Raw genomic sequence first — 14,505 nt, 5'->3', positions numbered from 1 at the left:
CAGGCGTCATCAAATGGCTTCAATTACAGAACTGACTGACTTCAATTTTGTTATAGTTCGGATCGTGGGTGGACCTTAAATTGTGCTGAAGTTCCGAAAACTAGCTTTTAGATCATACCTATGGTTATATTGCACATTTCCTCTGCAATTTTTATACGGTTTCCTGTGTCCGTCATATCGACATTTAGTCATTCCGTAAGACACTTTTTCGTTACAGCTCCTGTTGGAGAGAATGCTTAGACATTAAGTATATTGCTTTTGCAGATGACTTGTATCGTGTCTCCCCTTTTCAGATTCCATGCTCATTCACTTCCTATATACCGATTGACTTTTTAAGGTGGTACGTTTTGGAATTTTTCGTAACGGATTTCTCAGCTTCTCTTATTTAACGTTTTATAAGTTTTTTTAAACGATAACGACAGAGACGGCTTTCACATTCATTTCTTTCCGGAAAGGTTCGTCAATTATATCAAGGTCAACTGGTGTCAACAGGCGTTAGGTCAAATGACATTGCAAAAGCCAATGGGACAAAAACTTTATTGAATTAGAGCCATGGACTTTTAAATGATACATTTACTACGAAGCATTTCAGATATTTTGATCGTGTACGAAAATGTTGCTTAGGTCCCACTAACCACTTCAAACGTTTCCATTACTTTACATGTTAAACAAGTAACTTTAAATGTTTCACTGTGGATTCCCAGGACAAATGACTCCTTAAAGTTGCATGCCATTGCAAAGCTTGGAAAATAAGACTTTCAAAATCATTATTCTAATGGTACAATGACCATAGAAATTCTTCGTAAAAATTTACTTGAATAAAAAATACTGAAAATCAACGTTTTCACCTGTTCTGCTAAATGACAGCATGGAGACAAATTACTCATACATGCAAAAAATATTCATACACTTTTGTAGTAAATTACAATTTTTAAGTACACATTCTCAGCTTTATTTTGACTACTTTTGATCAGAATACACACGAATAAAGCACTTACAATGCATATTTCTAGGTTCAGTGTGTTTTTGTACTACAAAAGGGGGGGGTGGCCATTAGACTGGAAGTGGTTAGTGATACCTTACTTTGCAAGAGTTGTTGTTCTTGATTTGGTTTAATTCGGTTGATTTTAGTGGGAGATGAATTTTCTCAAACATACAGCTCTATTTACAGAAAGGACTGTCGTTTCATAAAATATAGCTTATGTAGACCGGTAAACTATCATTAGTTCGGTCGAGTTTTCTTTACTACATCACTACAGAAGTTTTATGTCGTCATCATGAATTCGTGAGTAATCAAGGGAACCAAGATTATAGCGGTAATCAAAAGAATGTAATCCAGGGACAAAGACCAGACATGGAAAACAGACATATACAACAAAGAACATAAAGTAACTAAAATCATACATACAAAGTAACAAAAGCACATGAGCAACTCGGACTCCACTAAAAACTGGGAGCATGGACCAGGTGCACCGGTAGAGTAAGCGTCCTCTGCTTTTCTGGAAACACCCGCCGAGTTGCTCATAAAAAGTCAAGTCCAGGGTAGACAAACGAGGAGAGGAAAACTATGACCCGTTGAATAAATCAGTTTCCATGGTGCAGATGGATACACCGTAACGATCCACGAGTTCATGATGGCGAGTTACATTTAAAATGGCAATCCAAAATATCTAAATGTCTTATCAAAAACAAACTTTAACTCATACAGTGCAATGCAAAAACAGCAAGCTTACATCAGTCTTCAATTCAAGATCAATTTAAATTATACAAAACAATCTTTTTTCTTTGAAAATGCTCCAAATTTGCGAGCTATGGGGAAAATGGCGTAAGACAATTCGGCATAAAGACTGGACATGCGGGCGAATTCTATCAGCGTATATTTAGTAATTTTGAGTTCATGATCTGACAGTCATACAACAAAATATGAACCGGTTGGTTGCCCTAAAAATATATGGACTGAAGCGTAGCTAATTTGAAAGCAAGTAGGTCCAATTAATTTCCTACCGGTTCATATAATACTATATGGACCAGCAGATCTTTAAAGTATAATATTGTGTATTAACAAAGACTTGCATTTTAAAATAAATGTTTTAATATTTTTCAAAAACGAAGAAAATGTTGACTTCAACTCATAACATGTATATTCTTTTTTTACGTATCGTTCAACGGGGGAACCTGAATGCAGAATGCGCAAACAAAGAGATCTGTCCGATTTAATATCTATGCATGTATTCATTTTCATATCGCGCATAAAACGCTACGTTTACTGCACCTTTTCCATGCTCCCAGTTTTTAGTGGAGTCCGAGTAGCTCATCTGCTTTTGTTTCTTTGTACGTATTATATTGGTTATTTTATGTTGTTTGTTCTGTGTCTGTATTCCTGGTTTGTCTTTGTGTCTGGATTACGTTCTTTTAATTTAGGTTAGAATCCAAGTTCCTTTCATTACTTTATTCACTCAAGTAATATATACAAAAATGTGCATATTTTGAGTGATATAAAAGAAAAATAAATTAAAAAATTATATATAAAATAGAAATATGATCTTATTGCCATAATCTGATCAAATATGATGCTCACTGTTATAACTTAGAACAAAATCATGGGAAACAAATAATTCACGTGACCGCTTTTAAAGTTCAACGGAAACAATAGAGCAACATGAAATTCTTTGAATGCATTTGGATTTACAGATGAGCCATCTACAAAAACAGATCTGGTATCATATTAACTTAAAAATACTTTATGTGCAAAAGTTTACAGCAAACAAAGTATAAATAACTATATCATAACTTAAACGTATGACTATGAACATCTACGCAACATTAATATTGAAGTTCGTCATATATGTAAATAATTTGATTGCAGATATTAGCTATAAACTGAAACAATTAATTTTTTTGCGTTTTACAAATGATTATTTGTGTGCTGTCATTGTTAAACAAATTGTTGGGTACATTTAAGACTAACTATGTTCACTAATTTTAGTTTAGATGCTTAATATTTATCAATTATGGACTCGGTCAATATAATCGAACAGGTCCATATATGAAGTATTGACTGAGTGAAAGTCCTTAACCTATATATTACATATGTCGATAATGTGTTTTCTTTTTGTCTGCTTTGTCTTCGGCGCTTCCGCCATGATTGACCGAGAGTAACTACGGCACGGAACGGTTAGTATCCGGATCTAAATTTAGAAGTGTAGCATCAATACACATATAAATAGAAACATAGCGTCAATATATTTAAGTACAAGTCCGTATGAAGTTCAGACACCGCCTATAAAACAGAATTTGGTGGGTTTTTGACTATGCATGAATCACCTCCTATATGATTTTTAGAAAGACTGCTACTTAAAAATAGAAACAAGCCTTCATGCACGTGGAACATTCTTCGCATTACATGATTATGATAACCAATGAACAAAGAAGACTGCTACACCACATGTAATATATATAAATATTTGGATGTATTAAAGATGTTCGTAAATTTAATGTTCGGCATTTCTTCAAAGTGTTTTATTTTCTTACCGGTTTTTATTTTTATTTTTGTTTTTGTTTTCCTTTTTCCAGTGGGTTATTTACAAATTTATCTTGTAGGTAAGAATAAACATGCTTAAGGGTGATTTTAACGGTATTTTTTTGTTTAAATCTTACATTATAGCTGTAAAAACTTAATAAAAGGGGATACGACATGTTTTCAAATGGAGTGAAACTTAAATACAGAGCGATGGTAAAGTCTTAACTTTCCACTATTAGAATTGCAATTCCTTCGGTGAATGGTATGTTATAGTTTGGTGAGTTGGTACCTGTTACTTGCAACCTCATATCAGATTTTAATTTTGTCTTTTTAAAGTCATGACCAAGTCGAGGAAATGCCTATTACAATATATGGATCGCTGTACGTAGCTTTGTTATTATAACTGATCATACTTTTAACTTTACGGTGATACTTTTTGAATTACAAAGTGAATATCCACATTACAATAAAATATAACCACACAGTGAAAAAGTATTACCACAAAGAAAAAAGTTATGGACTTAAAGTGCAAAAAAAAGGTCACCAAAAATGAAAGGTATGTGGACTCGTCTTTTCCAAAAGTTTTCTTCATTTTTCAAATTTTTGACAGAAGATTTTCATCAAATGTATCTCTTACTAAATGAACTATCTATTTCAGCCAAACTATCTGCTTCGATCGTATTTTTAAAAAAAGTATATTTCACTTCGGAAAGAGGTACATTGTCATGTATAAATAAACCTTTTCGTTTTTTTGTTTGTACTTTTGTATTTGAGTTGTGAATATGCAATCTCGATTACGAAACACTAGTCTGGTTCTTATAAAATTATTTAGTAGCATGATTAAAGAATTTGATGGTAACGGTGTGACTATTTTCCTAACTGTAGCTTTTTGTCCAATAATTGATGTGATATAAACTAATCCCTTATTCATACAATAACATAGACATTGTTATTTTGAGAGCGTAAGAGGCACTTACATGTATATCTTGATTGTTTTGATATTGGGGTGGTGTTGTCATGATATGCTTAAGTGAGTGTAGATAATACGCTAGCAAATTAGCTCTGTTGTCGATGGCGCTAAGTTAAGAACTACTCATTAAATCAATCAATCTTCTCAGCAGCCTGATTTACTATGCATCTTTAGCTGATATGCTCTGTTAAACAGGGTGCTGCATTTGGAATACCCCAAAAATACCATTATGCAGGAGATTGATCCACAGATACAACTACAATCAAATTTTCCAGTGTTTCATCGAATAGCCATCAAAGTTGTGTTGCTTAGAGTCGTAATTCCATTCCAGCTGGAGATATCTATTGTGTTTTAGCGATGAATTTTCTTATTTTTGTAATATGAAACTTTATATAAATCTGTATGCATATTTATTTTTCTATGTACTTGGTAGTGTTATAATGTCCTTTTTCTGTCATCAAGACTTGTTTCAAAAGTAAGCAACAGGTTTTTTTTTGCTTTCGTGTTTTCCTTTGCGTTTTCATATGTTGCATCCTGTTTTTATCACGTGACACGCTCTCTTACCAGTTTCTGATGCTTTACCTTTTTTGGTTATATAGGTTCTGTTTAATGATTTTTCAAAAGAAAATTTTTCTTTTTATAATTTTTTCCGTGATATTTTACCGGTTTAATCCCTCTTTTAGAGATTAGACATACTGTCCATTTTGGAATTTTCGTAGTGTACTAATTAACACTACTTTCGTGGTCGACAAAAAAAGCGCGGAAAAACAGTACCCGCAAAACTGATCATCATCATGTTTAAATTTGCAAGGACCGATACCCAAGGAATATGTTTACATAGCAGAATCAGCAAATATTAGTAGTAATTATCGCGAAATTTGACCCGTTTACAGTGTCCCCTATTTCCCATCTTCCCATTTTAAATACTTATTTTGTTTCAAGCTTAACTATGCACTGTTTTAATTGAATCCAAGATCAACACAGGTAAACAGTAGATCGAAGAATCACAAAGGTAAACAACAAAATCGGAAAATCACACTCTCAGGTACACCGCAAAATCGAAAATCCACACAGTTAAGATATATTGTACTAAAATACAGTCTTTATAAGAACCAGAAAAGAAAAATTTTTATTACCGGATTTTTAACTTTAATGATTCCCAGGACCAATGGTAACAATGATTGTTTTTTTTTTCTGTTTCTATCTAATTTTGAAATGTGGACATTTTTCAATAGATTTTTTAAACACATTTGGCTTTTGGTAAAATGACTTAACCCCTGCATGTATTTTATTTCCTATTTACAGTGAATTTGATTATAGTTGAAGCTTATTCTAAAAGTATTATGGCAAGGTTGGACTTCATTCAGTCTTTTAAAATTCTAATGGAATAAACAATGAATTAATGTCGTCAATGACATTCGATTTTTTTTTTCTAACCCAGCCTGATTACAAGCACCAATACATAGTTCTTGAACTTTTATGTACCATAGATATGATCATTTATCTTCATCTATCTTTCCTGGAGAAAAAAATGTTATTCAGCTATAATGATGTTAGCTTTTCGTTTTGTTTTCAATGTTTTTATTTTAAAAAAATGAAATATCTTTTAAGGGTTCATCTCACTCTCGGTCTTATTTCTTAGTTTTTGTGATTTTGGATTTCCATCAACCTGAAAATAAAATAGAAATAAGTTGATATTTTTCTGTTTAAATTGAATGATATCATTTCTTTATGTCAATCAGATTTTTTGGTTGACAACTATTTCGCTGAACATGTGTATAATGTTTTTGGTCAAGCTGCAGCCTGTCCAGTGGTGTGAAGGTTTCTTTGTTGTTAATTAAGCCCCATGAGTGGTCTTGAGATGACATTTTTCCATACCGGTGGGGTTATCTCTTTGATATATTCATTATATCCTTTCTCGTTAAAACACTCAAATAGGACGAAAGACTACTATTTCGCATTCTATGAATAGAACGATTGGACGTACTGCATTATTCTTGTGAAGTGACGGAAAAAAAAACGGTATGACTTTGTGACATTATTCAAATGCAGTAGTTTGTAGTAAAGAGTAATTCTGACAATGCCCACATCTGAGGTAAGGCAGCTTTTAAAAATAAATGTTTGAATGTATTCAACCATTTTATTTACGTGGATTAAAATTGCAAAACGTTTAAAGCAAATGCAGTGTTACTCTTTAGTTTTAAAAGATAACTTTATAACGGAACGAATACATTTTTAATAGAACTTACGTATCTTCATTGAAATCCTCCCTTGGGGTCATCTCATTGACATGACCGATGTTGAAGAAGCTGTCAGATCCGCACTTGAAACAACAGCAATAGCAGGTTCCACTTCTAATGGCAGCTGCATAGTATTTGCAGCCTTTGTTATAACATCTAGTGGAGCACGAGGTTGCACAGCTAGCATTGACCTCAGCCACTGAAAAAGTGTACAAGAATTATATAATTAATTAGCTAAAATCAAACTCAGAAAATAATAAAAAATGCATGGTAAAAGGAATTATCTAAAGATATATAATTTCATGAAATTTGCAATTTGAGTATAATAGAGATACGGGGAGAATTCTCATTTGATAACAGACCGAATAGTGAATATCCGCTAAAACAAACACACAAAAGACTTTGTATGAAGAAATTGTGCATGTCAAATAGGTTTTAATGAATGAGATTCGTTGAAAGAGTAATCAAGGGAACCAAGATTATAGCGGTAATCAAAAGAATGTAATCCAGGGACAAAGACCAGACATGGAAAAGAGACATACACAACAAAGAACATAAAGTAACTAAAATCATACATACAAAGTAACAAAAGCAAATGAGCAACTTGGACTCCACTAAAAACTGAGAGCATGGATCAGGTGCACCGGTAAGGTAAGCGTCCTATGCTTTTCTAGAAACACTCGCCGAGTTGCTCAAAAAAAGTCAAGTCCGGGGTAGACAAACGAGGAGAGGAAAACTATGACCCGTTGAATAAATCAGTTTTCATGGTGCAGATAGATACACCATAACAATCCACAAGTTCATGATGACGACCATAAAACTTCTGTAGTGATAGCTTCAATCTTGTAGCAACATAACCCTGTTCCAGAAGCCTATTTGTTAGAGATACAAAAAGTCTGCGAAGCTTCGTCAAGCTCTGGCATAACGTACAAGTTGTGATATGAAGACTCCATACGGAGGTGCTGAAGGGATGTTGCCACAGAACAAATGTTTTATTTCAAGAACTTACCTCCAAGAATAACGACGACGACGACGACAAGAGAAAAAACAGCTTTCATTGTGGTTTGTAGATTTCTGAAAGTAGAGAGTTTTTCCGCCATTTAATTCGTATGATACTTTCTTTCTTCGGGAAGTTGCTTTTTATAGTAGTTGGTAAAATGAGAGTAAAGTGAAAAAGAAAAAAATACAAGTGTAGTCATTTTAGTGAACCGGTATATGTACCGTTTCAGTTGCAAATTAAAGCAGCCTCCGACAATCGCTCATCGTGCATTTAAATTCAATATACCGCCTTAATTCGACTTTTTCGTTGTTTTTTTTTCCACTATTTGGAAGGTTTTTTTTGTTTCTGTTGTATCCACTTACTTTTCAATTGTTAACTCAAGTTAAAAAAAGCAAAAGCAGAATCGCAGCATAATTGAACAACGGGGACATTTGAAAAATGTAATTTATGTGTAAAACAACCAGTTGTCTTGAAATAATATATACTTAATCTTTAAAATGACACAAAAGCGAAACAAAACATGCATACCTTGTTATCGACGGAAGCCACCGAACATCTAAGTTATGAATTCAGCAACATTTATACTGGATGTCAGGATACCAGGAAATAAACTACATGACCACAAGTTGGCATTGAAATCGTAATACGAATAAGTGATGCGTAGTAAAATAGAAAGTTTATGAACCCTGGTGATCCAAAAAGAGAGGAAAAAATAAGTTCGAAATACGACAACTGACCCTGTAAACTTCTGTACGGGTATCCGGTTTCCTAAGCTCTGTGTATATAACATAATTTCGTCGTTGCAAATGTATCCTGAATATTCAAGGTGAGTGTAACTTAACATCAACTTTCAAACGTTTGGTATGTTTTGTTTTTTTTTGTTTGTTTTTTTTTTGCATTTATTTTGTATACTTTTATATCGTCAACCTCGAAAGTCTAGTTCATCAGTCAAACGATGTATGCTGTACATGGGAAAAAAAAGGTAACATATGCTTTTTCATATGTTTTGAAACACCTGAAAAAGCATAATTATGTTTATCATTTGTTTTTCATATGCTTAGAACCACCATGAAAACATGAAAAAAAAACATGTTTCTGACTAGTGAATTTGTTCATGGAAAAAAATAAATTAAAATCATATGGTGTTTATATGTTTTCAATAGGGCTTCAGATATGAAAAGTGTATGGGGAAAATACATAATTTCGTGCGTAATAACAAATGTTGCAATTTTTCCTATGTTTTGTGTGAAATTTTTTTTATTGTTTTTGCAGTTTTGGAGAATTCGAATAATCAAGATGAAGACTTCAGTCCTCTTACTCGCTGTTTTGGTTGCTTTTTTCGCAGGTTAGTTTCGCAATTTTTTAAATCTAATTCTGAGTAAGAGAGTTTTAACATAGTTGGCTACCCTTTCGAGTCTTATGCGGACGGTTTACCTCATCAAATTTTGATTGTTATATGACACAACCTACTCGCCATTGGAATCACTCGTGCACTTACGCTTTTGTGTAACGAGAAAGACTGAATATATCTGATTAAACCTAACCTATTCCGATATGACATGTTTCAAAGCTCTTTAGAGCACATCCATGGTATAAAAGTGATAAACGCATAACTAACATTTCGTACAACACATAGTCTGGTCTATTCAATAAACTAGTCCTATTAGAATCGAAATAAATCACGGAAACTCCATTTTATCATTGTTTTACCACGGGGTGGCCATTTATGTCGCATTGTTTTACTCCGAGCTAAAGTGATGGGTTAGATAACGACATTAATGGCCACTAGTGATAAAACCATCTTTTTATTTTCAAATTTAAATCACTCGCGTCAAAAGAAGCATATATTTTTTTCTTACTTGGCTGTTCTGTCCGTCAGGTTCCCTTGTTTCATTGTTTGGTCAAATTGGTCATGCTTTCCCTTTGTCTATAACTATATCTATTATTTTTCTTCAATGTACAAGAATACAGCTATATAGATTCTCCTTCAGTCTCAAAGAGATTTAACTAGGACTCCAGCTAAGGATCATGCAAAATGTGATTCATGGGTAAAAAGCCTACATATTTTTATTTTTGATATTTTGTTTGAAAGATCATTGTAAACAGAAATTAACATGCGGTTTTTCATATAACCCGTGCTCTTAGGAGATAAAAATTATATAGAATACACTGTAGATTTCAAAATTAAGGGAGATAACTCTGTAAATGTCACTCAAATACAATAGAATCTACTGGATTTTTAATGTGGATTATCTCCTTAGAGCAGGCAGATTTGAATGAATAATTACACATTCCATAGTATAGACCCATAAAACAACTTAATTACAAAAATAAAAATATGTAGCCTTTTTTGGGGTGTATAACTTTTTTTCAGATTTTGCATGATTCTTACAAAGACAGCTTCTTAAAAATTTCTCTACTCGAGATTGTTAAATCTAAAGAGAAATATTGTTATCCTCCAGAGGATTGGAGGAGAGTATGTTTCTTTAATGAAATCTATAGAAAAATCGGAAGTGTAAAAATGGCGGGAAAACTCTTGCAGAAATTTAATCACCGCACAGTGCTTAAAAAGTCATACGCAGTTTTAGTTGTCGTTGTAGAATGGGACAAAAGATAGTTTGATTGAATTCATGGGAGATAAAAGTTCTCCAATGCTCACGAGGATTAAAAGATTTCTCCATTTGAGTGGAGAAATCTTGTAATCGTCCCAGAGCAGATATTGAAGGATCTGTAAGTTCATCACGAGACAGTATAATTATTATAGTAGTTAAAGTTTGCTAAATATGATGAGAGGAAGTAGCTACTTCGCGAAAATGTGTACTTTATTATTATTATTTGCTAAAATCACACCTAATATTGTATGACGAACCAATTGATGCTGAAGTTTGGTTGTACTTGTAACTTAATCAAAAATGGGACTCCACATCCTGATTTTTTTTATAAATGTCATAAGTAAAGCTCGAAGTTTAAACATAATCTTAATTAACTCTATTTAATGTCGTCCTACTTCCTGCCATGCGGTGTTAATCTTACGGTACACTAAGTGATTCCCTGACCGCCTGTGACCGCGGTGTGACTCTTACTGTATACGTACTGAAAAACCTTAGTTTCCTTTCATTGTAGTGAGCGATGCCCAGACCGCATGTGACCGTGCGGTGTGACTCTTACTGTACTGAAAAACCTTAGTTGCCTTTCATTGTAGTGAGCGATGCCCAGACCGCCTGTGACCGCGCGGTGTGACTCTTACTGTACCGAAAACCTTAGTTGCCTTTCATTGAAGTGAGCGATGCCCTGACCGCCTGTGCCCGTGTGGTGTGACTCTTACTGTATACGTACTGAAAAACCTTAGTTTCCTTTCATTGTAGTGAGCGATGCCCAGACCGCATGTGACCGTGCGGTGTGACTCTTACTGTACTGAAAAACCTTAGTTGCCTTTCATTGTAGTGAGCGATACCCAGACCGCATGTGACAGCGCGGTGTGACTCTTACTGTACTGAAAAACCTTAGTTGCCTTTCATTGTAGTGAGCGATGCCCAGACCGCCTGTGACCGCGCGGTGTGACTCTTACTGTACCGAAAACCTTAGTTGCCTTTCATTGAAGTGAGCAATGCCCTGACCTCCTGTGCCCGTGTGGTGTGACTCTTACTGTACTGAAAACCTCAATTGCCTTTCATTGTAGTGAGCGAAGCCCTGACCGCCTGTGCCCGTGTGGTGTGACTCTTACTGTATACGTACTGAAAAACCTTAGTTTCCTTTCATTGTAGTGAGCGATGCTCAGACCGCCTGTGATCGGTGTAAAGCCTACTGTACTATTAAAGGATGTGGCTACTACTTGTGTGTCCACCGTTTCCCTTCCTATTACTGTTGCTGCTTCAAGTGTGCCGCAGACTCCTATTTCAACATAGGACGGGTTTCTAGACCATCCGTTGAAGAAATGCGAGAGTGAGTATCAGTAAAAACCAATCCATTTCAGAAAGTTTAACATCTAGTGGCGGTTCCGGAAATACATGTATATGAAAAGGAGCGGTCCGGTACAAAAGTTGGATTGACACTCAAGATTATTGATCCACCGGTACCCGTGCACTGCGTCCGCCACTGACACTTCGTATACGTCTACGAATTGTATATTCTACTAGCCTATAAGGTTAAAGGGCAGCTAGTTGATATCTAAGGGGAGGGAGCACTAGATCTCACATTTAGAATTTTCATTGTTTTTACAGGTATGTTTTGACTTCACTGAAAGATTTTTGTATTAGGACCAAATAAATTAGGTGCGAATCAAGAAATTTCGATCCAGAACTTTACACAAGAGGGGCCGGGTTTCATGGTATATTTCGCCTATAGTTTACAAAAAGTCAATAAAAGAATTCCCACAAAGGATCCCAATACCCAGAATACTCTCTCAAGATCCTCTAATAAAAATATCAAATTATTGTCACTAGTATCGTTCAGTCCTTAATTTGACCCTGTTTTTATAACTCAAAGTCTACATACTGTAGGTATTCGACTTGAATTAAAGAAACGTTTCTCGAATTCTATACCAATTCAATATTGAGATTGCTGTCTGATTACCAATGATCTCGAATAAGTCCCAAACCCTTTACCCGTCAGTTTATCGGAATCTCCGAATTTTTTATATGAGTGTCAGGTTTTAAAATGGAATCAGGTGTACACAAGGGAAAATCCAGAGATTTCTGAAGGTCCAGGCTATTGTTTGCATTTTTGTGTACAAAATTTTGCACACAATTAACAAAATTTTCCAGAACAAAATGGGGGGGGTCCTTATGCTTGGAGCCGCCACTGAAATATATAGTTGTGGACTTCATGTCACTGAAAATGCATATAGATACATGTATATTAATATACTACAAAACTACTTTCCTAGCTGTAGATAAATTCTCATGGTAAACAAGTACGATCATGTCTTCGCGGTGCACACGAAAAAAAAAACGTCTACATTGAGATTGGTATACTAATGACATATGTCTTTATCAATGTCTTTCAATATGTATAGTGTACTTTGAATTTAAGCACTTTGACTAGATTCTGATATTCAGGGAATGAATTACATGTATAGTTTTGCAGCTTGTGCTCATATGAAAGAAGCAAATATACTTTCGAATTTGCAAAATATCCATGACAGCAATATAAGACATTTCTTCATTTATACAGTATATACACACTTTTTTCAGGAACATGCATGGCTCATTGTTTTTTAGTTTCATGTATTAATCATGCATAGGTATAAACTCTTTCCTATTAATTTGGGGATGTCGATGAGTATGCTCATTGCACACTTCCGCGGGGAAAAATTGTTCTAGTCCAAGCCCCATCTGGTGGAAGTACATATAAAATATCTTCATCGAATGCTCCGCAGTTAACACAGAAGGGTCCGACTCTATTAACTTGACCTACTGACATTGACACTTGAATCGTTGTGTTAGGTCTTCTGAAACCTGTAACCCGGAAGTATTTAAGGTTACCTTTTTTTATTTTGTTCCAGAATTCCAAGCATTGAAAACAACTAGACTGTAAGGAAGAACAGATGTGTTTTGAACAAATTCAAAATTAAATGATAATATGATACTTTTGTGTTTTGCGTTTTTCTATTACCGCCCAACCACCCACTCCAAACCCGAAAGTATGCCTGTTATTCAGAATCACAATTATAATACTGTAATACCTCGTTTTTCAACGACGTAAAAATTAATTCAAACAATTCTTGAAATGTTTGTGGCCAAAGACTTTGAATGGAGTTGATTACCAACTAAGATTTTGAAACCGGAAGAAACCAATATGATAATTAGGCATACATAAACTAGAGGCTCAAGGGAGCCCGAATCGCTCACCTGGTTAACCATTTGCTTATTTGAAAAATATGAGGAATGAGACGAACTAAGTAAAAATTAACTGAATCAAAAATCAAATTCAGAAATGCTTTTGATAGCATTTTTATGACCTGAACAAGAATTTTGCTAAAGGCAACATTTTTTAAATTATTTTCAAACACTTTCTTCCGACCCCAAAGTTCCAGTTTTCGTATAGGCAGCCGTATCTATTCACGGATTAAAAATCACAACACACACACACAGAAACTGTTTCAGGGGCCGTAACTCCTATATCAGTCAATGAATGGTTTTGAATCCGTTTCATGATGCTGAACAAATTTATCCACGCCAGATATTTGCTAAACTCAACGGTGTTTGAGTTATTTGCAAAAACTGCCTTCTGATCCCTATGTTCTATTTTTAGTAACGACGACCATGTTTTTTTTCACGAATCAAAAATCTCAACATTGATTTTGTTTGGAATACCCTAAGGAACAAATATTCCAACTTTCATTGAATTCTGTGCAAAGCATTTTGAGAAGAAGATTTTCAAAGTTACACATGCGAAAAATGCCCTCCAAAAAAACTGTTTCAGGGGCCGTTTTGAAAACTTCGACATAGGTCTATCTAATGATGCTGAACAACTAACCCGCGCCAAAAATTTGCTCAAGGCAATGGTTTTTGAGTTATTTGCAAAAAAAAACTGCCATCTGACCCCCTATGTTCTATTTGTAGTAACGGCGGACATGTTTTTTTCATGGATCAAAAATGCCAAGGGCCATTTTATGCAGAACACCCTAAGGAACAATCAAGTTTAAAACCTGTCGGTCTAGTAGTTTCAGAGGAAAAGATTTTTTGAAACTTGTCCACGACGACGACGACTGACGCCAAAAGATGGCATAAGCTCAAATGGCCTTTGGCCAAGAAATAGTTTAAGAAACAGCAAC

General features: G+C 34.7%; 2 protein-coding genes across 3 annotated transcripts; one reads left to right on the top strand and one right to left on the bottom strand.

Moving 5' to 3' along the window:
* Positions 1–6,048: 6,048 nt before the first annotated feature.
* On the bottom strand, positions 6,049–8,412 carry LOC148613252 (uncharacterized). The gene is made up of 4 exons (XM_088586532.1): positions 8,259–8,412; positions 7,740–7,804; positions 6,740–6,929; positions 6,049–6,159 (listed from the first exon to the last, which is right to left on the bottom strand). Exons 2-4 carry the CDS (start codon positions 7,786–7,788, stop codon positions 6,129–6,131), a joined length of 270 nt encoding a protein of 89 aa, XP_088442658.1. The 5' UTR covers positions 7,789–7,804; positions 8,259–8,412; the 3' UTR covers positions 6,049–6,128.
* Positions 8,413–8,506: 94 nt separating this feature from the next.
* LOC148613251 (uncharacterized) lies at positions 8,507–13,316 on the top strand. Of its 2 annotated transcripts, none has more exons than XM_088586537.1 (4): positions 8,507–8,556; positions 9,003–9,075; positions 11,495–11,672; positions 13,234–13,316. In XM_088586537.1, the coding sequence occupies exons 2-4, from the start codon at positions 9,027–9,029 to the stop codon at positions 13,256–13,258; spliced, it is 252 nt and encodes an 83-aa protein (XP_088442663.1). In that variant the 5' UTR covers positions 8,507–8,556; positions 9,003–9,026; the 3' UTR covers positions 13,259–13,316. The 2 variants fall into 2 exon arrangements, with proteins under 2 accessions (XP_088442663.1, XP_088442662.1); XM_088586536.1 differs by having other exon boundaries at positions 8,547–8,591.
* The last annotated feature ends 1,189 nt before the right edge of the window (positions 13,317–14,505 follow it).

Source organism: Perna viridis, chromosome 6 (assembly GCF_037379345.1).
Source record: "Perna viridis isolate PV_CMFRI_1.1 ecotype Kerala chromosome 6, ASM3737934v1, whole genome shotgun sequence".
NCBI classification, from domain to species: domain Eukaryota; kingdom Metazoa; phylum Mollusca; class Bivalvia; order Mytilida; family Mytilidae; genus Perna; species Perna viridis.
This window is presented reverse-complemented; position numbering and strand designations above follow the sequence as displayed.